Here is a 22,389-nt window from a genome sequence, read left to right on the forward strand (position 1 = left end):
AAATCTGGTGGGAATAATTTGGGGAGGGCCCTTTTCTGTTCCAGCATGACTGTGCCCCACTGCCCAAAACCATCCATTAAGACATGGTAGAAAGAGATGAACTAGAACAGAGATTGCGGGCCGAGTCTTCTCGTCCAACATCAGTGCCTGACCTTACAAATGCTCTTCTGGATGAATGGGCAAAAAATCCCAGACACACTCCAAAATCTTGTGGAAAGCCTTCTCAGAAGATTGGAAGCTGTTATGGCTAAAAAGGGGGGGGACCAAGAATGGGAAGTCATAAAAGCTCCTGTTGGCATCCAATGGCCAGGTGTCCCAGTAACTTTTGTCCATATAGTGTATCATCACAGCTCTCATTGATTGCACCAAAAATAAATTCAAAGCAGCTGTAAAGATGTTCAGATACATTTATTAAATATGCTTCTTTCCACAGGCAAGATCCAATCAAAACAACAAAAAAAAGGATAAACTAAGAGCACATTGTTTTTATTTTTCTTCAATAACAGAACAAAAAAAACAAAAAAATGCCAACAGTTTAGTTGTGAATCCTGAGCAGAGGTTCCTCTCATCCCCTGATAATCACATAACAAAGAAAAGAAAGCACGGTCATGGAGGAGGGGGGGGGGGTTTATTCACTTATTTATTTGTATCTCATAAATCCATCTCTCTTCATTTAAAATGGGTGAAAGCAGATTAAAAATGAATCTTCTATACACATCATCTCCGGTAAAGGGGCATTCTGTACAGTGTAGTTGGTGTTTACAGTGTGTATCTACACGCGATATGTTACAGTCTGGGTGCGTTTCAGATGGCCTAAACCGCAGCCGGCACAGTAGAAAGTTCTGTTACTGACCTGACACTGAATTGATAGACAGTATCATCAATCAGCTTTGCCTTGAGGGAAAACACCTATCCATCTAGTGACTGGCCACGATGAAGGCAACCTGAAACGTCCCAATTTCTGATAAGAACAAAAGGCATCACAGATTTCCATCAATGGAGCGGCGGCTCTGTGTAATTAATTATAATATTTAAGTACTTTTATTTACTTTCATTATCTTTATACAATGAATATTCACATACACAGTTGATTTTCTTTGATTACAAGTTTCTGTTCAAAAGGAAGCACAGAGTTATGCAGTTTGGACTTTGTTTGAAAAAGTCGGCTCCTTTTGCTACAGTAAATGTTTTCTCTTCATACTGTCGTCCCTCCTTGCAGCTCTTCCACAGGGACAGCTGAATTACATGGTATATACACTGACTGATAACTTCACTAGTCACGAGCTCCTCCTAGAAAAAAAAATAAAAAGTCTAAAGCAGCTTGCTGCCGTTTGCAGTGGTCTGAAAAAACAATGCTGGAAAAAACGAGAAGGATGGCCTGCCACTGCCACAGCTGTTTCCCCACCTGTGTTAAGACCACCGACTGAAAGAATAAGCACCAGAGTTGTCTTTTAGAAAACAATGGAGTTAGATGTGATGTTTTAGTTTGTTGTTTTTTTTTTTTTTAAACAAAGGGTGTGTCCCCTGAAGCATTTTATGGAAAGATAGGAAGTAGGGGGTGCAAAAACAAAAACAACATGTAGCGATGCTTGTTGCCGTGTATGTCTCCAAACTGCTAAGGAGGAGACATTGTTGAAGGTTTGCACTTTATTTGGTCTGTGGCATGCTAGTATCTCATTAATGGAGTCTTTTAATTCATATTTATATGTAAATTAAGCTCATTTATTCTCCAAACAGCCTCACCTTTGCCGATTTATTGAAGGCTCTCTCACCTCAAGGCAAAACCCTTAAAATGAACATAGTCTGAATGAATGAATTTTAGGAAAGAGGAGGAGCAGGGCTCAGCACGTTTCACACTCTCACTGATAACTACACAGCCCAACATCAGATACACACTTTTTAAGACAAGATTGTTATTTCCTAACAATTTGTACCCAGTAAATACTTTCAGAAGCCCCCAAAAAACTGTGTTGAACTCTTATTTCATGTTGTCTGACCAGCCACCACTTTGTGCCACCTGCATGCAATATCTCTATATTTTATATTGCTCTTAATCAAGACAATTTGATAGTGCAGCGCCTCTAATCTACTTCATGATCATTCATGACCAATTCATACAAAAAAATTGAATTAAAAAAAAAAAAATACATCCATGGAACTTTAGAGGACATTTACTGACAAATTAAAGGCAACGATGCAGTGGAGCACTGGCTTTGGTTGTGATTGGTTAATGATTACTATATGAATAAAGAAATTCTTTAGTTATAATACGCTGACTATAATATTTATGGTTAGTCTGTTGAGGATTGATGTAAATGTTATCAGAATCATGTTTGTGCTCTTTAAACCACAGTATGGTTTTAGGACAGGAGACTACTTTATAGACCCGGATCATGAACTCAAAAAGGAAGGAGAATCAGCCGAGTGCATCCCAACAATTGAGCCACAGAATTGTTTTTTGTGTCATCTTGGTGTTTTTATCAGCCCATCTGAAGCTCTTCTTCTCTCTCAGTGCTTCGGTGTGGCAGCGGGCTGTAGTCGAGGTGGCCTGGAACATAAACCACAAGCCCTGCTGCCTCTGCCGCCGCCGCCACCACACTCACACACACACACTCACAGTTCACTCTTTCAAATCCATTAAGTGTATTTCCCCCCATACTCTCCATATTCCTTTTGATATAGTAGCTTTTCTCCAGGAAGTTCAGGATTTTTTTTTTTTTTACTTTAACCCGATGATGCTTCTTTGTCTGTTCTGGTGTCCAGAATCTCACTGAGGAAAAAAAATGTATGCTCTGCTTCAGATCAGTCCATCCTGAACACTGTGCCTTTTTGATGATGACGGTAAAAAAAAACAAAAGCTGATGAAGTGACAGATTAATCCAAGATGTCTTGTGTTTATGTGTGTGGTGAAGAAGAAGGGTGGTCACAGCAGTCTTCTCATCTTCAGAGGCAGCCATGCAAGCACGCAAAAAAAACAATTGCAACAATTACTACGAGTCCGACAGGGAGGAGGGAAGGAAGAAAAAAAAAATTCAGGCACCGGACCCCGACACTACACTCGCCTTTTAAAAGCTCTATAGAACTAGAGCTTTAAAAGAAGATTGCCGCTTCAACTATAAAATCCTCTCAAAAACACTTTCAGTCTCTTTTAAAAAGCCAGCCAGCAGTGGGGAGGAAACATTTTCAAAAATATCCATGATTTCTGTTTTTAAACAGAAAAGCAAAAATGCTGAAATGCTTGCATATTTCATGATGGGGTATTATATCATATATAAGGGCTAAGGGGGAGGGGGGCAGGTTTGCGGCAAAAATGATGCTGCAAATTAAGATTTGGTTTAAAATGATAAAATAGCTTATATACATTGGTGGTTATCTTGTGCAATTTTTTGTTTGTTTGTTTGTTTGTTTTACTTGGCTGAATGAACAGCAATGGGGAGAGGAGGGAGATGACAACAAGACTCCTCCCTCTATTCTTGGCCGAATCCTTCTGTTTCCTCGATGGCGAAAAGAAGCTTCTCTTTCAGCTGGTCGAAGCTTTTGTAAGGAGGCAGATCCAGGCGGTTAAAACTGAGAAGACAAGAGGGAGGGCCAAATATTACAAATATGAAGGGTCACATGCTTTATAAACATTAACACTGGTTCTGGTTGTTCTCATAAAATGATGACAAACTATTCCTGAGATACAAACAGTTCCTGGTTTTATTTTTACCACACATTTAAAATCACTAATATTAGTAAACAGTAAACCTCTGGACTGTTTGATGAAACTAAATCATAATCTGATCTACAATACACTGAACAGAGTGTGACACATCATGTAAGACAGTATGTTAAAGACAGTGAAATAAAAAATGACATTTTTCTCAGTTGTTATTCTTCAAATGTATGTCAAAAATTCATTTTATTTTGTTTTTCTTCCTGTAAAATGTTTTCATATATTGGATGACTCATTGTAAATCCAGGCACGTACATGTATTTAATCAATATTAATGATTAATGATTTTGTTCAAACTCATAAAATTGCACATGAGCAATTGTGGGAAAAATCTGAATGATTTGATTTAATCCTTCTTGCTAAATACAATCCAAATTAAATTTCACTTTGACTTTAAGGTTGAATATATATGATTAGGTGTGCTATGTAATTAATAAAACTACTAATAGTGCACATTGGCAACATATTTATATGATGTTAAAATAGAAACTAATGCCTCACTGTAGCTCGATAAAGCATGAAACATCACTTAAAAAAAAAAGATCAGATCACATATTTCTATATGGATGCTGACTTTATAAAATGTGAAGCCTATTCATCATGTGTATCATTTGAATCATAATCAACTATTAATATATGTAAATATATAAGTAGTAAAATACTTAAGTAACATCCAGGTATAATGCTGTGCCAGAGAGAAATGAATCCCATCAATCAAGTCCACTTACCATGTGTGGCTTCTAGGAAGCCATGTATCCTTCCCCACTTTCTCAATGCAGAACTTCTGAGGCCCGTTACTCCCTACAATGCAAAGGAAGAAGAGTGAGAAGTATATATGTGTTTAGTCTGTACCTGCAGCTGCTGGAGTCTCAAAGCATCTGATTATGTAGTAAATGTATTACTCTGTGTGTCCATTACTGACCCATGAGCTCAGCAAAGCCGCCCAGAGGAAGTCTGCAGGTTCCAGTCACAAACTGCATGAGCCGCAGACGCACTTCGTTGTCAACTTCTTTCACCAACTGCAGAGGAGGGGACAACACACACAGACACACACTCATTAATGACCACACAACAACAGTATATCTGACACGCTTGTTGACTCAATCATTTCTGAAAATCCTGCACCAAATATATGTGATTCAAGTTGTGTTACACTACAACTTTTATTTGTTTTATAAAACCAGATGATAAGACACATTTCAGATCAAGTTCATTTTATGCGTGTGCGTGTGTGTGTGCGTGTATGTGAGAGAGAGAGAGAGGCCATACCTGCCAGAACCAGATGATCTGTTTGCTGTTCCTGGTGTAGTGCCGATACACTGTGTTCCTCTGCCAGTCCTGCAGGTCAACCTCCTGCATGCCACATAACATCACCTACAAACACAAACACGCACACAAAATACATGAATCACACGCAGAGCAAAGAACCCAAAGCTGAAGCATAACTGCATAAGAGAGAAACTAAAATCATGCTTTTCTAAACACATCCACACTATTTCAAAGATAAAGTAACCACACTGATTCATTTAGATTGACGTCATGGTTAAAATGATGCCATTGCATGACAACAACAAGAAAAATCTCTGTGGAGTCGGGTAGTTTATTGGGATTAAAATAAACGCATGACACAGATATGATGACTACACAACCAATTAACAGGCTGCTCACCTCCAGCTCCTTTTCATCAAAGTACTGGAGCCACTGAAGTGGAACCACTTCATTGAAGCCATCCAGGAAAGCTTTGGTCTGACCTTCGACCCCGCGGGAGAACCTCCACTCTGCCATTAAACTGTTAAACCCAACGACACGAAAAGATTAACTCTAAATGATATTCAAAAGGTGAGGTACTGTTTCTGTTAGGATAAAACAGTGTGTATACTGAACCTGATATACTCCTCCTTGTTCTCCTCAGTGACTAGCACGTTGGTGCCGTCAGGTTTGAGGTCATGGGAAGTGATCTTCCCCAAGATCTCCATGTCCACTGAGAAGTACATCTCCAGGCCACACTCCTCAATGTTGTTGTCCCTGAGGAGAGATGAGATTGCTGTTACTATCACATTATCACAGAGGGTAAACAGCTCATTGCTACTCTGTGCTTTCCCATGAACATGAAATCTGACTAAGGTAAACAAACACTGGCTGAGTCTGCTCTTGTTTCTTGTGATGTCTGCAATGAATTGCTTTGTCTCTCATCTGTTCTAAATCTGTGTGACTGGTATTAAACCAGCTCTTATGTGTATGTGTAGTCTGTCCTCATGCAGGCCTCCATTGTTAATAAAAAACATTTTTTTAAAAAGGTTTTGGTGGTTGAGATCACAAAGTCTTCCCTCCAAACACTATGTTATGTAGTTTATTTACTTTATATACCAATTATTCTGTTTCTCTTTTTTAAAATGATATTACTGCCACTTCTTTCTATTCTTTTTGTTTTCCTTTATCCCAGTCAAGGGTTAAAAGATACAGGCTGTTGTAGTTATACAGTAGGGGTGTAACGATACGCCGATCTACATCGATACATCGACTCAATGGAAAACAAGCCAATAGCATCGATGCAAAATGAAAACATCAATCAGACATCGATCATTTAAGATGTGCTTTTATTTTGAAATTCCCCTGCCACGTCTGTCTCTGGCCGAGCGTGCACACCAGCAAACAAAAAATGCCAGTGGCGCCATGGCAACGGTCAGAAAAATAGTCTACCCTGAGCAGCTTTTTCCCACAAAAACTAAAAACCACAACTGTAAAAGAGCGACGAGTTTGACTGCTGCTGCAGCAACATGTCCGTAGCCGCTTTATAGAGACATTCTATAACCAGATGCTTCAGACATCACGTTACTGTAAACTCACAGTAGACACACAGAAACACATGAAATGTGCTGCTGCTCGTCTTTTGTCTTGTCGTTTTTTGCTCCGCAGCACGGTAGACACAGCAGTTTTAAAACAGTCTGGTTGAGCTCAAAATTTAAAATGTCAAATGATATTTTAGAAGCGTTTTGTGATTTGATATGAATGGAAGTGATTGTGTTAAATCAGCTGTGATATCGTCTCATATCGATCGCTGACTCCTGAATCGAATCAAATCGAAATTGTATCGTGACAGACTTTGTGATATCTGCAAACATCGAATCGTTGTTCATTGAATCGATATAATGTTGTATCGTGAAGAAACTTGTGATTTACACCCCTATTATACAGACTGCAAAGCTCCCTGAGACACATTTGTGATTTTGGACTATGTGGAAGAAAGTAATTTACAGCACATTGTCTATTAGTCTTTTCACACCTGCAATTTGGTTCATGAGGTTCAGACTAAAGTAAATCATGAAACACTGTAGCCTTCTGGTTCAGGCTTCTCACAGACTTATTTCATAGAAAGCAAATGGCTTTAACCATTAAGTCATTTAGTGTGACAGGTAGCTCGTTCATTGGATAGTTTGGACTTGTCATTCTGATCCACAGGGGGGAAAAGTCCAAAAGTTTATTCTGGTAACTGTCATGTTGCCCTTCACTACCCCTTGTGGCATTATTTCTCTTTTCTAAGTGATTCACAAAAGCTCAGGAAGAAATGTTATAATTGGCCATAAGCATCCTTAGTTAAGATTACAATTGAGGATAAAGAGTTTTTTCAAATCGCATCAACAGGTTAGGAAGAGTACCCCAAAGTACTGGCTCTCAAAGTGGGCTAAATAGACCTACTCACTACATAATCTAATTAAGAATGCACATATTGGCTCTTCAATCAAAGGCTCCACTAGGTGTAAAGTGCATAGTCATATCACCACTAAAAAAAACATTCTTTTCACTCTTAACACTTGACAGTAATGTTAATAAATTACTAAATACACATATTTGTAGACATAAGACACACGTTACCTGATCCATATGAGTGAGTTGTAGAACTCTGGGTCGATGGACTCCAGGTCTTTGAGGATTAGCTTCTTGTTCAGCATGCGTTTGTAGAAAGGCAGGGAGAAGCCTGTGTCAATGAACTTGCCGTGGAAAAGTGCCTGTAGACAGGAAGAAAGAAAAAAGTAATTCTTATTTCGAAATCCTCGAAAATCCAGATTTTCTGAATCTTATTTGCTGGTCAATCTGAGAATGAGAAAACATGCAGATTGTGTACAGCAATTGAAAATCCAGACATTTATTATGTACAGTAACTGAATATCAGCTAACATTGAAATAATTCATGCACATTAACATATTTGAATGAAGCTTTTACAAATAAAAAGAAAACTAATGGAAGTTCTTCAACATGTTGGGAAAGGAAAATAAATCTACTAACAGTTTGCCATTTGATGATTATGTAGCTGTATTTTCATTTTAAAATCTTGTTTCAATGTTTAATCTTTCAGTTGTTGTGTTAGTGTTTTGTGTAACATGACTGCTGCGTGTGAACTTGCCATTGCAATAAAGCGGCCTATGAAGCAGAAGTAGGAGAGGTGGTCTGGGTTGATGGCCGAGGCCGGGTTGATCTGCAGACAGTAGTTGCTCTTGCCGGCGTACTCAAACAGGCAGTACATGGGGTTCAGAACCTCATGGGACAACAAGAAGAACCACTCCCTGTACAGTGAAGGGTGGGACAAAAAGATGGAGACATAAGTTGCATGTCATCGATTATAGTTTACAATTTTTGTTGTCAAAAAAGTTTTCGATTTTCCATAAAATGAAATAAAATTCACATTTGCATTCATTGTTAATGCAGAGGAGACATCATGTTTCACTCTGAACATTCTTGAACATGTATTAGACATTTTCCAAAGGCAGGACTGTTTTTTTCTACATTACCTGGCTAAACCACCGTAGTCTAGACCCTCCTCCCCTCTGAAGATGACATAGAGTCTCCTCCTCAAGTCATAAGGCTTCAGGGCCATTATCTAACAAACACACAAAAAACACAGAAGAACATGTTAGCAGATAAAACATGTTAGCAGATAAAACATATCAGCGACTGGCAGCAGAGCTGAATTTTGTGTATGTATATCAGAGGAAACACTATGCTGTGATGCATCACTATACTTGAAATTCATTAGGCCGGAGCAGAGGTGGAAGGATCCACTTACTTGCTGGAAAGAGTCTTCAAACAACGTCTGTCTGGAGACGGTGATCTTCACATGGCTAGGGAGAGCATTGGACTGGGGAGATACACAATAATACATGAATACATGCTGTGGGGGAGGAGGAGATAAGACTAAGCAGAGAGAGTAAGTGCAAGAAAGACAGGGAGGGAGTGAGAGCGAGAAAACACCTACCTGGCACAAATAGCGGAAATGTGCAAGCTTCCATCGGAAGCTTCGCTCATAAGCGATCTGAGGGCCTTTGGTGCTGAGAAGAACAAACAGATTTAAAAGTCAAAGTTAAGCAAGTATAAACTGACAGATGCAATGGAAGAGAAGCTTTTTCTACAACCGTGAATATTTTTAATTTAAAAAATGTGGCACATGTCAGGTATGATCTAGTATATGCTCCCATGAAGCTTCTCTGACCCTAAAGTTTATTAAATTACTTCGTCTCTGTGTGAAATACCATCTTTGAAATTCAATATTAGTGGGAGCCATTTTTCTGACTAATATTTTTCCTAACCTTACTTGAATTCTATGTACGTTGACTTTCATTAAAGAAAAAAAGAAAAACTCATCTGGTCCTTGTAAACATGTTCCTTTAAATTACACAGAAGCTCCCATAGCTGCAGCTCTTAAAATGACTGACAAAACACAGCTTCTGGTCTCAGGTACAACATCATGTGATGCACAACACATGTGTGTTCTTACACAGAGGACTTTCCAGTGCGGGGGTCGCTGAAAGTGGTGGTTCGGGTGTTATGATCCACGAAATAGCGAACCCCTTCCCTTGTGTAGCGGATCTCCCAACCTTCCGGCAGTGGGTCCTCATTCTGTAGCCTGAAAACACAAACAGAAGAAATCCAATAGGTGGAAATAAATGTTATTGTTTAATTGGAAAATACAAGTGGAAGATTGTGCAAAGTTTGTACATTCAAACTAAAGATTTATTTAATTTTTTATTGAAACTGAGATGCAATTTCACTTTTACAATTGTCCCTATGCCAAAAACACACGAGAGATACCTCTCATAATTATTTAACATTAGCAGGCCTTCACTTGCTTTTAAGTAACTGAATAATTTGAATTATAGTATTTGATTTGATCTGTTCTAACAACCTTGCTCAAAATACTTCCTCGGGTCATTTCCTTTTAAATCAACCTGGACGAAGACCATATGTCTAATGATATTATGCTTTATAGACACTTCTCACAGCCTGCTCCTCTCATAGCTCAATATGGGTCATTGTGGCATAATGAATGCCATGTTATGGACATTTCTCTTCCATATTCTGCTCAGTTTTGTTCCCAATGTCACCTAAGGACAAAAGGGACACAAAGTCCAAAAACAACAACAACCGTATCCACAACTCTTCATAGCATCCCAATGCTGGGAAAAGATTTATTCCAATAACTGACATGTGATTCAGTGCCCCTCGTAGCTTTACTTATCTTTCCTCTGTGGATCAGAAGTCCACATAGAACTGAAACATTACAACAGACTTTATTCCCATATTTGGATGTGAGTTTGTTTGTGTCAAAAACTACAGCTGCTGTGAAACTACAGGTCAAGCACACTTATAAAACAGCATCCAGATGTGGCCTGTACCCCATCATAAAGCCTTAGTGCGACATCTTACATGTTAGCTTTACCCTCAAGGTAATGTGCCATATTTTATAGGCTATAAGTTATGAATGGCAAGGTTGGGTTTATCTCATCATATTGTACAAACTGTAGCTGACTCCAGTTTACTGTGTCAACATGGCTGAGGAATGATAGGATCACAGGTTTTCTGGTACTGGTTGGCAAAGGGAAAATTACTGCAAATGGCTTTGATGAAAATGTCCTGTTCTAAATCATAACCATCAGTATTTGAGGTTAGAAACATAATGGAAAAGTTGAGTGTGTTCTGTAACAACTGATTCAGTCTATTTAACCAGTGTAGAAAATCCATGGTTTAGTCATTTATTTGCTTCTTGTGACTAATTTACAGTTTGAGAAATCTGACAAAAGAGCAGAGAAAGAAGTGTTATCTTCTATTTGAACATTAAAGGGATAGTTTGCATTTTTTATGTGGGGTTGTTTTATTACCAGCAGTAAATGGTCAAACTTCCATATTTCTACACACTTTACTACGCCACAACAGCACTTTCTGACCCAAACAGCTGATCTGCAGCATAATACAGTGCACAACATTGTCATTGTCTTATTGATCAGAAAATGTAGGGCCAAAGGAAAGCACTGTCTGAGAGCGAGGTAAGATCCATGAAAATACACTAAATATAGCGTACACTGACTGATATTGATTTTTTGAGTTGGGTCTTTTCTAAGTGGTTAAAATATATAAGAAACCATGTGTTGAAAATTGTGTGTGCATTTCTCTCTATTGTGGTTTATCAGACACTGAACTCACCCTTGAGTTCGGGGGTCTTCCCACTGTGTTGTCTTGGTGTTGTGGTTGACAAAGTACACTCGGTCATTGGAGTCCACACGCCTCTCTGAAATTGATTAAAAAAAACACAGAGGAATTTGAAGCTTAACAGACAGATTGAACACCAGGCCTCAGTATGTGGCAACACATGTCGGATTACCATCAGTGCTGACTCGTAAAATAAACACTGACTAGTGTGACAAACTGTCATCTGTGTCTGTCTCTTTGTGAGCTGCCAGTAGTGACAGCAGGAAGAAGGATTTTAAAGGGAGGAGGTTGAAGATTGTGGATGCAACAAAATAATTTGGACTCATTCGGAATAATCTTTGTGTAACTAAGACAGCATCACAATTTATACTTTTAACACCCATTTTTGCATGAGAATAGATACAATGTATATCAATATATTTGTGGTTTTCTTACATGTTAGCAAGAACTGCCAATGAATATCTATTACAGTGCAGACATGAGTGAAAATGTGTCCAGTATTTAGAAGGAAGAATGTGAACTTACCCCATCCAGGAGGTAGCGGGCCAAGAGGATCATTCTCGGCAGACATCATGGATGCCTGAAAACGAGGGATGCACACATAGACATCCATTTAAAACCGCCAGGAAGGCACAAGTCTGGTCAAAATATTCAAAATTCACAGGATTGTTTTCCTTTTAAATTAAAAAAACAAAACTAAGTAAAAATAGATTCCATGACAGTAAACAGGCAAGTAGAGTTATATATATATATATATATAAAAAGTTTTATGTTGCTGCCTCTGTGGCTGGGTACTGGGAAGTATCCCAGCTATGCCTGTCTTTTGATTTGTGTTGTAAGCTAATCATCAGCAGTGAAGATGACATCACTGCTGAGATCAAAGACTTTAGCAGAGGGACCCTCACAAAGATAACCAGATTAAGGCAGAAGCTGGGACGTGCACACTGTAAATTCTGGCATGATTTTCACCTTTGGGCTAAATGAACTGAGCTCGATGCCAAAGAGTATGTTAAGTGAGTGGGATTGGAAAGCAAATGCGACCAGGGAATGAGATGAGATTCATTAGAAGAAGATTGAAGGTTTACATAATGTGTAACCACCCTCAGAAATTGAGTCTATGATTTCTAAACTCATCAGAGTGATGTGATCTTTTTCATTTACAGTACGGCTAATAATAAAAAGCATGCTGTAGTGTTGTGGATTTTCTGACCTGCCATTACAGACAGCACAGAAAATACAAAGTGACCTAAGATATCACAGATCACTACAAATAATCTTGTGATAATATTACCTTTAAAAAGATTTTAAAAGGCAGTTTTGGTCAGAGCCACACATGTTTGCTCTTTTCTTGGTAAAACTAAGTGAGTATTGGCAAATGGTTTGAGCTAACAGAACAATTCAAAAGGTGACGAGCTGATAAAAATGTAAAGCTGGATAGATCCTGTGTGATTAGATGACTCAATAATGCAGACGTTTCACTGAGCATAAGATCAAAACATGGAAGTTTTGTTGATTTATCAAATTTATCTTGGGTCAGGTAATTGTATACTTGGATTTTTTTTTAAACTACATAATGTTGTATTTGGAGTAACAGTGGCTGTTTAAGGAAGGCTGCAGCATTTTAAGTAAAGAGAGCACAAGTGTTTGAATCCTTTTCCTTGGTGGAGGGGAAGCTGATCTCTTATTGGAACAGGGACATTAATAGAATACGAACCTACATACTAATATTTACATCATCTATGTATCACTCATTTACAAAGAGAGGACATACTGGTCATGAACCAGTTTGGCTTCACATGGGAGATGTTTACATTACTTAAATATACATATGTACTTGTGATGTCTGTACAGTATCATGAGGGTGGTATTCCAAAGAAAAAATATAAATTATAAACAGTTTGAATCATGCATTACACTGGTGTAAAAAAAAAGAAGAAAAAAAGGGGGTTGAGAGGACAAGAGAGTGATGGGAAGGATTGTCTTACAGAGTAGAGGTATCTCTGGTTAAACTGGTGCATAGCTCCCTGCAGCTGGCTGCGCTGGCTCTGCCACTGCTCAAAATTGCGGACTGACTCCATGGTGGGACGCTGCCACGTGGTGGTGCGGGTGTTGTGGTCCACATAATAGATCCTGCCCCGGTCATCCACTCTGCGCTCCCATCTGGCAGAGTGAAGGAGATGGACGGTGCAATAAACAGAAAGACATAGAAGAAAAATCAGGTTGGTAAGCAAAAGAATGAGACAGGTTAAAGGTTCCCAGAATGAGAAGTGTCTCAATTAGTTTCTTTTGTTATTGCTACCTAAAACCGACTTCAATCAGAATCAATACTTTGTTTGATGACTGTGCCTTTCTAGACAACTCTCACTGGAACTAACCTCACCACAATTAAAGCTGCAGTATGTAGTTATGAGAAAAAAGGACTTAGTCAGAAAATTTGAACAAGTACAACTTCCAGGTCCCTCCTTCTTCCTCTCTGCTGTGTGCCAGTACGAGCAAGCTTGTAACTGCCAGCAGCGTGTGTACGAGTGTCATTGACACTCATCCTGGCTCTGATTGGTTGTTTTGATCTGGGAGCGGTGGATTCTTGCAAATCACATTACGACCACTGGATGGACCCAGAGACAGCTGATTTTTTCACAGCTTGTCTGTATCTTATTCTACTGTCAGGACATCATGACACAACATCATCACAACAAAAATAGTTACATACTGCAGCTTTAAAACTTACCTTAAAAAAACTTTGAAAATGGTTGCAGAAAATAATTCACACGGTAGAGGAAACACCACACCACTTCAACTATCAGGAAAATTCATCAGGTCTTAATTTACACAGATTCACTACAAGGAATGTAAACCCAAAACTAACTAAAAAATACCTTCAGTGTTCAACTACAGAGTTTTGTTCAGCTGCAGACACAGTTTCAACAGGCACATAAACCAGATGTGTGGAGGAGGCTGAGGACAGAAAGCGAGCAGCAGACTCACCCTGGTGGTAGTGGCTGTGGTCTTTCCCAGGTAGTAGTTCTGGTGTTGTGGTCTACGTAGTACGTTCTCCCATGCGGGTCTTTCCTTTGCTCCCACCTGAAAGGAAACAACAGTCAACAACAGCAACTCGGTGGGTGGGAAATAAGCAGGTGGTGAATGCTCTTACACACACCAAAATAAAAATAAAAATGTAATGAGGTTGTGAAAGACGGTTGAAGCACATTTTGCTTCACTAATGTGAAATATGAGGCTTTGAGTGTTGGATGGAGTATCACTTTAAGGTGGCTCCCTCTGTTTTACTGAGAAGGAGTCATTGTAGTGCATAAAACAAGCAGCTGGAGGTGTGTCTTTACCCAGGTGGCAGAGGATCTGACGCTCCAGCATTGGGGACTTGCTGCCTAGGCTTGGCCCCATCTGTAGTTGCAGTTGTATTGCTACTACTGCTGGACCCGCCTGCTCCTGAGGCATTTGTTTCTCCCAGTGCTGGAGGCGGGGGGGAAGATGACGAGGAGTTTGTGATGGTATTGCCCCCTTGGGCTGGGGAGGTGAATGTGGAGGAAGCAGCAGCAGCAGTAGCGGCAGCAGCAGGAGGTGCAGCGGCAGTAGCAGAAGCAGCAGTAGCGCCATCAGTAGGCTTAGCAGCAGTAGAGGAGGCTGGAGCCTGTGTGGAGGTTGGCAGGGGTTGGGATGTGCTATTTGGTGCTGTGTCAGAGTCTGGCGGGGCGGCACTTTGATTGCAGTCCTCGTGGTCATCTGCAGGGGGCAGCGCGTCACCTGTTGTGGCAGGGGATGGCCCGGGAGCAGCGTCACAGGACTCCCCGTTGACTGGAGGCAAGTGAGAGAAAACAACAGTGCTGTTTAGATGCATGGACTAACCACTGGATACTGATATAAGTGAAGTCTAGGTTTGACGTGTGTTGACACCATAATGGTTTCACACTAACTCCAAAAAAAAGAAAAAAAAGATTGGCCTTTTAAGTGACTGACTACACAACAAGTATTAGTCTAGTAGCTGTCCTTCCACAGACCTGACAAGTAGCACTGAAGCTGTTGTGGGCGCTCACAGTTGACTCCATAAAAGACACTTTATGTTGGTTGTTCCTTTAATTTGTCCCTCATCTGTATACATGCATCAACTTACAGCACCTGGCTTATTATACACCATCTTTGTCACTGTTAACACTTTATGATAGATCAAACATTGGAGCTGCGATTATCTGTCCATATTCAAGGTGCAACAAGTTGTCCAGTGGGGGGGGGGGGGGGGGGGGGGGGGGGGGGGGGGGGGGGGGGGGCCTTGCTTAACTCATAATTGTGATGTCGAAACATCTGAGAAGTGATGTGTGAAGCATAGCAAAATCATGGACAAAGGAAAATGACATTCTGTCTGTTAAAATGCACCCGCCTCACATTAACATTACTGTCACCTGTTAAAGCACCTGTTAGCTTGTCACATTTAATGCAGTAGAGGCACCACAAATGAATGGAAGTGCACCAACACTGTAGTTTAGCATAAGGGTGCATGGGTTGATTTCCAATAAATACCATCCAATTAGGGGTTACTTCTCATTTGCCTGGGTTTTTTTTTTTTTTTTTTTTTTAAACAGCACCAGTGATACCAGCGCACAAGTGAAGAATTGATATCTTAAAGTCAACTGCAGCTCGGTGTAGTCGACAGTTTTTAGTTCCCTGTGGTGAATTCCCTCTACAGTACACTGCACTCTGCTTTTCTTTTTCCCCTCTATCTCTCTCCGGGGAGACTTTGATGCAGGTGCTGACAACAGCAGAGATTACAGGCCCCGCTTGATGAAAATAAATCTACTGTTCCACTGGGCCGAGTCAACCGTGAAGAACTTGAACTTAAAGTGGCCCGAGCCCATCTGCAGGCAATACAATGAAATGCCTGCTGGAGAGATGCACATGAGGTGCTCTGGATTAGTCTATTTTTCACATGCTTATCATATACAGTATGTTCAGTGAATGAAAATCATATGAGAACACAACAGAATAATGCACATTTTGGGAGGTTGTGCAGGATTTTATAGCAGTGAAAAAGCCAGAAACACACCATACAAACCTGGAAAACGAGGGATTCTATTTTAAAATAGACTACTTTTTTAAAAATTCACAAATCTGAATATGCAAACTAAACATCAAGCTTACCTGTCCTACTCTCTGTGTCACTGTCTGATGGTTGGTGGACTGGGGTGGAGTTGGGTGTGGAGTCTCCGTTGACGATGTGAGAGAGAGCGGGGCTTACAGGAACTGGAAGGCACCTGACCGTCCACGCCGTTGGAGGCTGAACAGGAACCTGACCGAGGCTCTGAGTCGGTACCATTCACTGTGCTGGAGGAAGAAAACACCAACAGCATTTTGTTAACTCTGAATCATTAACTGATCCTAACAAATTCTATACAAATATAATAAACTACATTTTGTAAATTCTAAGCACAAATAAGTCCTGTTTTGTTTTTGCTGAATCTGTGCCACTTCCACTGTGAGTTTGGGTGTCACATAAAAAAAACTGGCTTGTGACAATGAGACTATTGTCTTGAAGCGGGGGGGGCTAAGGACGGGGCGTAGTAGGATGACATTATGACGTAATGGGCGCAGCTGAAGAGACCCTTTTGTAAGCCGGCGGTGTTCAGTCGCCGCCGTAGACGTGCCCACACTGAGACCAACACAAAATCTACCATCTGACTCAACTCCAGGCTTTGTAGCCCACCTTTTGTGAAAGGTGGGCTACCTGCCAGCTGTAAAAACGTCACACCAAACAAACCGGTAGCCAATAAGAAGTCCCAGAGGAGAAGTCACGATTGCAAACACGTAACTTAATTAAAGAAACAATCATCAATAAAATGAATGTTGCTTTTTTAAATAAAAACTCTTACTACTTATACCCAATGCAAGATCCAGTGGTGGTTATTAGTTCATTTGTATTCATTATAATACTTTATTTTTGTAATTATATAGATGTTTCATTAATTGGGTAAGTGGAAATATTAAATCAAAGGCAAATGGACCTGCAGGCTTGAAATGTGATGCACATAGGCAATTAGCGAAATTATAGTTGGAACACACACACGGTTTGAACAAAATACATCATCATACTGCTGCAGCCAGCACAGAGGTCAGCGTTAAGTGTTTTGACAGGCTGTGAGCTCTGGCGCCTCTGGCTCCACAGGAAGGGTCTCCCTACTTGAATGTTTTGAGGAGAGGCAGATCCTCAAGCTAACTGAAACGGACGGGAAGAAACACAACAAATCAAGGCAGAGAAAAACAAACAAACAAAAAAATACAAGAAGAAGGCAAGGTGAGTAAGATTCAGGAAAAAGAGGTTAAACAGAGGTGATTGTAAAAAAAAAAAAAAGAGAGAGAGAGAGAGAGAGAAGAGAGGCAATGGAGTGAAGATTGCCAGAAAATACACTCAAGCAGAACAGTGATGTACTGTCAGACCATGAAAGACAACAAGTCAAAGAGACAAAGAGAGACACAAGTGGGAGGAAGTAGGGCAGAGGTTCCCTGAGCACTGACTCCCAGATAAACAGCAGACAGCTCACCTCTGTTTGGACGGCTTTCATGTGACGCAAGTGAGGTCACATTTAGAGGAAGGAGCGGGGACAATAGGGGACAACCAAGTTCAGATCAACAATAGAAGTGGGGGAGGAGGGAGGGGGGGAGATAATACATCCACGATTTGAACAGCTAATCAGACTCTGAGACCCTGCATGGTGGGATTTAACAGCTTGTTAAATCATTTTCATTATGTGGTAAAAGATACACGTCACTCCACTGCAGTATAATGTGAGCATCTTTTTTGCCTTCTCCCTAGTTCGAAGTGGGCAGTGCTTTATTGAAAAAAGGTGATGTCATACTTGCGAACCAATCACAGTTCAGCAACACTTGACTCAAAATGTCTCAGTATTAAACTCTTGATAAATAATAACCAAAAATCTATCTAAATTTATCTTGAACTTAAACTTTGATTGCTGCTTCAACTTCAATAGAGAAATAATTAAGATTTGAACACAGATTTTTTAATGTAGTGCCATTGCTGGTTTGCACACAGACTAATGCATGTAAATGTGCTTTAATTCCACCTACAAAACATATAGTTTAATAGATGTCTGAATAAAAAGTTAATTGGTGGAGAGGATATACTGTTGTAGTTGTTTTTCGTGTAAATGAATAATATGAAAAATATTCCTTTCATAAACACATGCTTACAGTCTGATGATTTGCATAATAATGGGTCTCGCCCTCACAAATATCCCTGAGCCGTCTGTTCTTCTTATCTGCCTCCACCATTTTGGGGGGGAACTCCCGAACGGGGGGGAGGCGGGGGACGGGGGGACACACCACTAAGTTTTAAATTTCTCTCTGTTTGTGTTTTGCAGTCCTCCTCAGAAACTGCAATGCAGTGAGGAGCCAGACGCAACCCCCCACCAACCTCCCGTCTGGTGCCATGAGCAGACGTGCTCCCTCTCTGGCTTTTCAATAAAAAAAAACTCGGTTTGCCTCACTGAAGGGCACTTTTAGAGCGAGACAGATAAGCAAGATTGGCACCGGTAGGGGCAGTCGCTCGAACCCAAAGCGGTAGAGAGAGATAGATAGGTTTGAGAAAAAAGGAAGACACAGACAGAGAAGAAACATCTACCTCTATGTCGTCAAAAAAAAAGGAGGTGTGGTAACAAAAGAGAAAAAGGATTGAGACTACAGTATCAATAGTCGATAGTGTAGATAGGTCTATTATCCACAGTTACAGATTGTGCTGATTTGTTCCTACGGGACACAATGTGAGGAAACAGTGCTAACACATGACTCTTTGCTGCTTGTTAGCATTCTTTTACTTGAGGCTGAGCATGCCACTGGCTTTCAAGGAGGTAAGCAGGCCAAAAACCATTTTAGGAAAACTTGAATACAAAGAATCTTCTCCCTCATGATGAGATATGTGGAGCAGTGACAAAAATGGCCCCAAATGGTTGGTTGGTTGGTTGGTTGGTTGGTTGGTTGGTTGGTTGGTTTGGTTTGGTTTGGTTTACCTGTTGGCAGCCCTTGAGGAAGAGGAAGACGAGTCTCCATTTTCGTGGATGGCGTCACCGTTCTGTTGGACTTCTGGAGAGGATTGAAGAAAATGATGTTAGTCTATATGTTTTATGTCTACATTTTTCTCTGCATGTGCTTCCTTGTTTTGTTATGTACTAGTAGAAAAAGTCATTCAATGTGGCAACTCCACCCCAAATGTATAACAGTTAAGCTCACTGGTGCCATTGGCTGCATTGCCGTTGGTGAGTGGTGCTAGCTCCTCCTGGTCAGTGACAGTCAGTCCGTCCAGGTAGACGGTGAGCTCCCCCGTTGCTACCACAGCTCCTTTCTGCTCCATGCTCAGCTTCAGCACCTCCTTCACATTCTCCACTGTAGAGCCAAAGCAGAGACGTTTTAATCAGGTTACATCAAGAAAAAACATAAAACAGATTCAGAAACATGATACTGATATCGACTAGTCTACGTAAGTAATACTATAATGAAACTACAGCTGTCTGGTACTATGGTAACAGTGCCACAGCTGTATTTGCTAAACAATAAGCACATGCCGCTCTATAATCTGCATTGTAATATGGATGTGTGTGTTTGATGTAGCTTTATCATACATTTTCTGTCATGCTGCTCCAAGGCTTGTGTCAGGTCCAGCATGGCTTTGCCCAGCAGAGCGTCTGCTTTCAGGGTGTGGTGACTCCATACTTTGAAATCCACCTTTGTGTGCGGTGTTACATTCCTAATGGGTGGAGAACACACAAACAGAACACAATGTGATTTTGTTATTTGCTGTGGTTATTTGTGAATGATCTCAAAACATTTTAGCGGTGCTATGCGAGGCTGTGGCAAGTGTTTTTTTACAGTGGACAGTTTGGTTTTATAGAGGCAGACAGTATGGCGGTGTTGCACTCCTCACACCATCATTTTACTCCCCCTTTTAAACTACCTACTAGGGGGGGGGGGTTAAAGGGAAAGCTCTGCTGCTGTTGAATCAGAGTGGCTTTGCCTGCAGAGCTGGAGAGAAGTGGTATCCATAGCGATTTTGTTTTCCTTTAGCAATCACAATCAAAAATACTTGCTGCACAACCTGTGATGATGCAACTCAGACAATGTTGCTGAGACTAACATGAAGAGCAACAACAGTAAAAACCTTGTGTTTTCTGTCTTAATGCAACATGAACAGTGAACAGTACAGAGCACAGCCATCGTATTCATGCTTCAACACATCAGCCTTAAGAGAAATGTTATAGTTTTAAAGGCTTGTTTGAGACCTACAGCATCTTACAGAAGATCTGTGGTGAAAACACAGGACCACAAACAGAGTACTCTCTGTCCTTGTCAGCAATGATTACCCAATCAAAGCAATTAGCATTTACAATGACATGTCTCTGGCATTTGGGCTGACCCATTCAGAAGCCTGAGAGCTGTAAAACTCTGCGTGGTTCAGGGCGTTTGGCGCCGAGATACAAAGAGCTTGTTTGTTGTACAGTATTTTCAGATAATTATCAGATGAGCAACCTCAGGGTTATTTGTCATTATATTTAGATTTTCTGATTTAAAACATTCATGTTTATGTTGTGTAACCTTATGTTTGTTATATAAATGTTTACACTGTCAGACACACATACACTCAAAAATCCTGCACCAAACCCTGTTTACTGAAGAGTTTCTAGAAAGGAGGAGAGGAATTGTTGATCTCTCTCTCTCTCTCTCTCTCTCTCTCTCTCTCTCTCTCTCTCTCTCTCCTCTCTCCATCTCTCCTCTCCTCTCTCTCTCTCTCTCTCTCTCTCTCTCTCTCTCCTCTCTCTCTCTCATCTCTCTCTCTCATCTCTCCTCTCTCTCTCTCTCTCTCTCTCTCTCTCTCTCTCTCTCTCTCTCTCTCTCTCTCTCTCTCTCTCTCTCTCTCAGCAGCTTTTTATATAAGCGCAGGTCATTTGGAGATCAACACAGACTTGCTCTAGGAACATTCTGTTTGGGGGAGTAAGAGGAGGCAGATGTTTGCAGAAAGTTTCAACTCAGAAAATCCTCAGTCTGTCTCGCATTTTTATCTTCTCCAAATAATAAAGTGAGCGGGGATCCATGAGTTATCCTCCAACACTTATTTATGGATCCACTGTGAACATTAACTTGTGTTTATGGAACTTGGCTTGACATATATATCATGCACACAAATTACAAAGAAGGAAGAAGTGAGAGAGACAAAGGGAGAAAACCAAGACTCTGTGGCACAAAGGTAAAGAAATATAGCATACACGCAGTCAGTTACACAGAGTGGGTAAACTGTTGCTTCTTACAGAGTGAGCCTCTCATCCCATTTAGGACTGGAGGAGCTGTAGGACTTCGCTGTACGTCGCGACCTCCCCCTCCGCTGTCACCTCCACATAAATGGCCGTCCCAAACAGGCTCTTCTTCCTCTTGATTTTGGCACAGGAAACTGGCCAAGGGGCAAAATGAAGAAGTGATGACGAGACTGTTAAAAACGTTCAACATTTTATCTTATGATAAACAGATGAAATCATGCAATACATTATTTATCTTCTTCACTAGGAAGTCCTGAGCTCTCTGAGTGAGCGACGCTGCACCCCCCACATGACAACCTACTGTGTTTGGACTCACCAATGGCATGGAGCTGTGATGTTCCTCTGTGGTTATGGCTAGACTCTGCTCTCGATGAGGCCGTGGCCATGTCACACACCACAGTGGGAAACCTTCAGACACACAAGACATACGCTCGTTGAATTTACAGATAAGAAACCCGATGGACTCGGCAGGATTACAATACAAATACAACTGAGGACTCTTAGGCACCAGTACATACTGCTCGGACTTTATACTATGACAGCCTTACACGTTTATGTGGCCTACAGGAGGTTTGTGGTCCTGAAGGCATCTGAAAGTTGCTCTCAGCCTTTGTTCAAAACAGTTTTAAACTTTGCATTAACTCTTTTATCGCATTACACCTAAAATGTACTACTATTAAGTGTAATATTAAAATAACATCTCTATATTGTAATTCTACATATAGAAAACTACACTCACATTGGTGTGTGCTGCTTGGACCGTCTGGTTCAGCCTACTCCGTGTCCCATGGTTCCTCTGAAACAGAAAGAAGACTTTTAAGACAAAGCTGTTACAAACTGCGATGTTTAACACATCGATTTATTACTTATTG

General features: G+C 40.6%; 1 protein-coding gene across 1 annotated transcript; it reads right to left on the reverse strand.

Moving 5' to 3' along the window:
• Positions 1-389: 389 nt before the first annotated feature.
• LOC134001959 (NEDD4-like E3 ubiquitin-protein ligase WWP1) lies at positions 390-21,919 on the reverse strand. The gene is given in 25 exon segments (XM_062441168.1): positions 390-3,567; positions 4,444-4,516; positions 4,638-4,734; positions 4,985-5,089; positions 5,384-5,504; positions 5,600-5,740; positions 7,589-7,722; positions 8,119-8,278; positions 8,504-8,592; positions 8,779-8,850; positions 8,968-9,040; positions 9,487-9,615; positions 11,190-11,274; positions 11,721-11,775; positions 13,181-13,355; positions 14,181-14,276; positions 14,534-15,005; positions 16,344-16,449; positions 16,451-16,526; positions 19,223-19,295; positions 19,443-19,595; positions 19,832-19,956; positions 21,512-21,573; positions 21,575-21,651; positions 21,834-21,919. Coding segments are annotated over 25 exon segments (2,919 nt in total). The 5' UTR covers positions 21,904-21,919; the 3' UTR covers positions 390-3,467.
• Between the last annotated feature and the right edge of the window lie 470 nt (positions 21,920-22,389).

Source organism: Scomber scombrus, chromosome 20 (genome assembly GCF_963691925.1).
Source record: "Scomber scombrus chromosome 20, fScoSco1.1, whole genome shotgun sequence".
Lineage (NCBI taxonomy): Eukaryota > Metazoa > Chordata > Actinopteri > Scombriformes > Scombridae > Scomber > Scomber scombrus.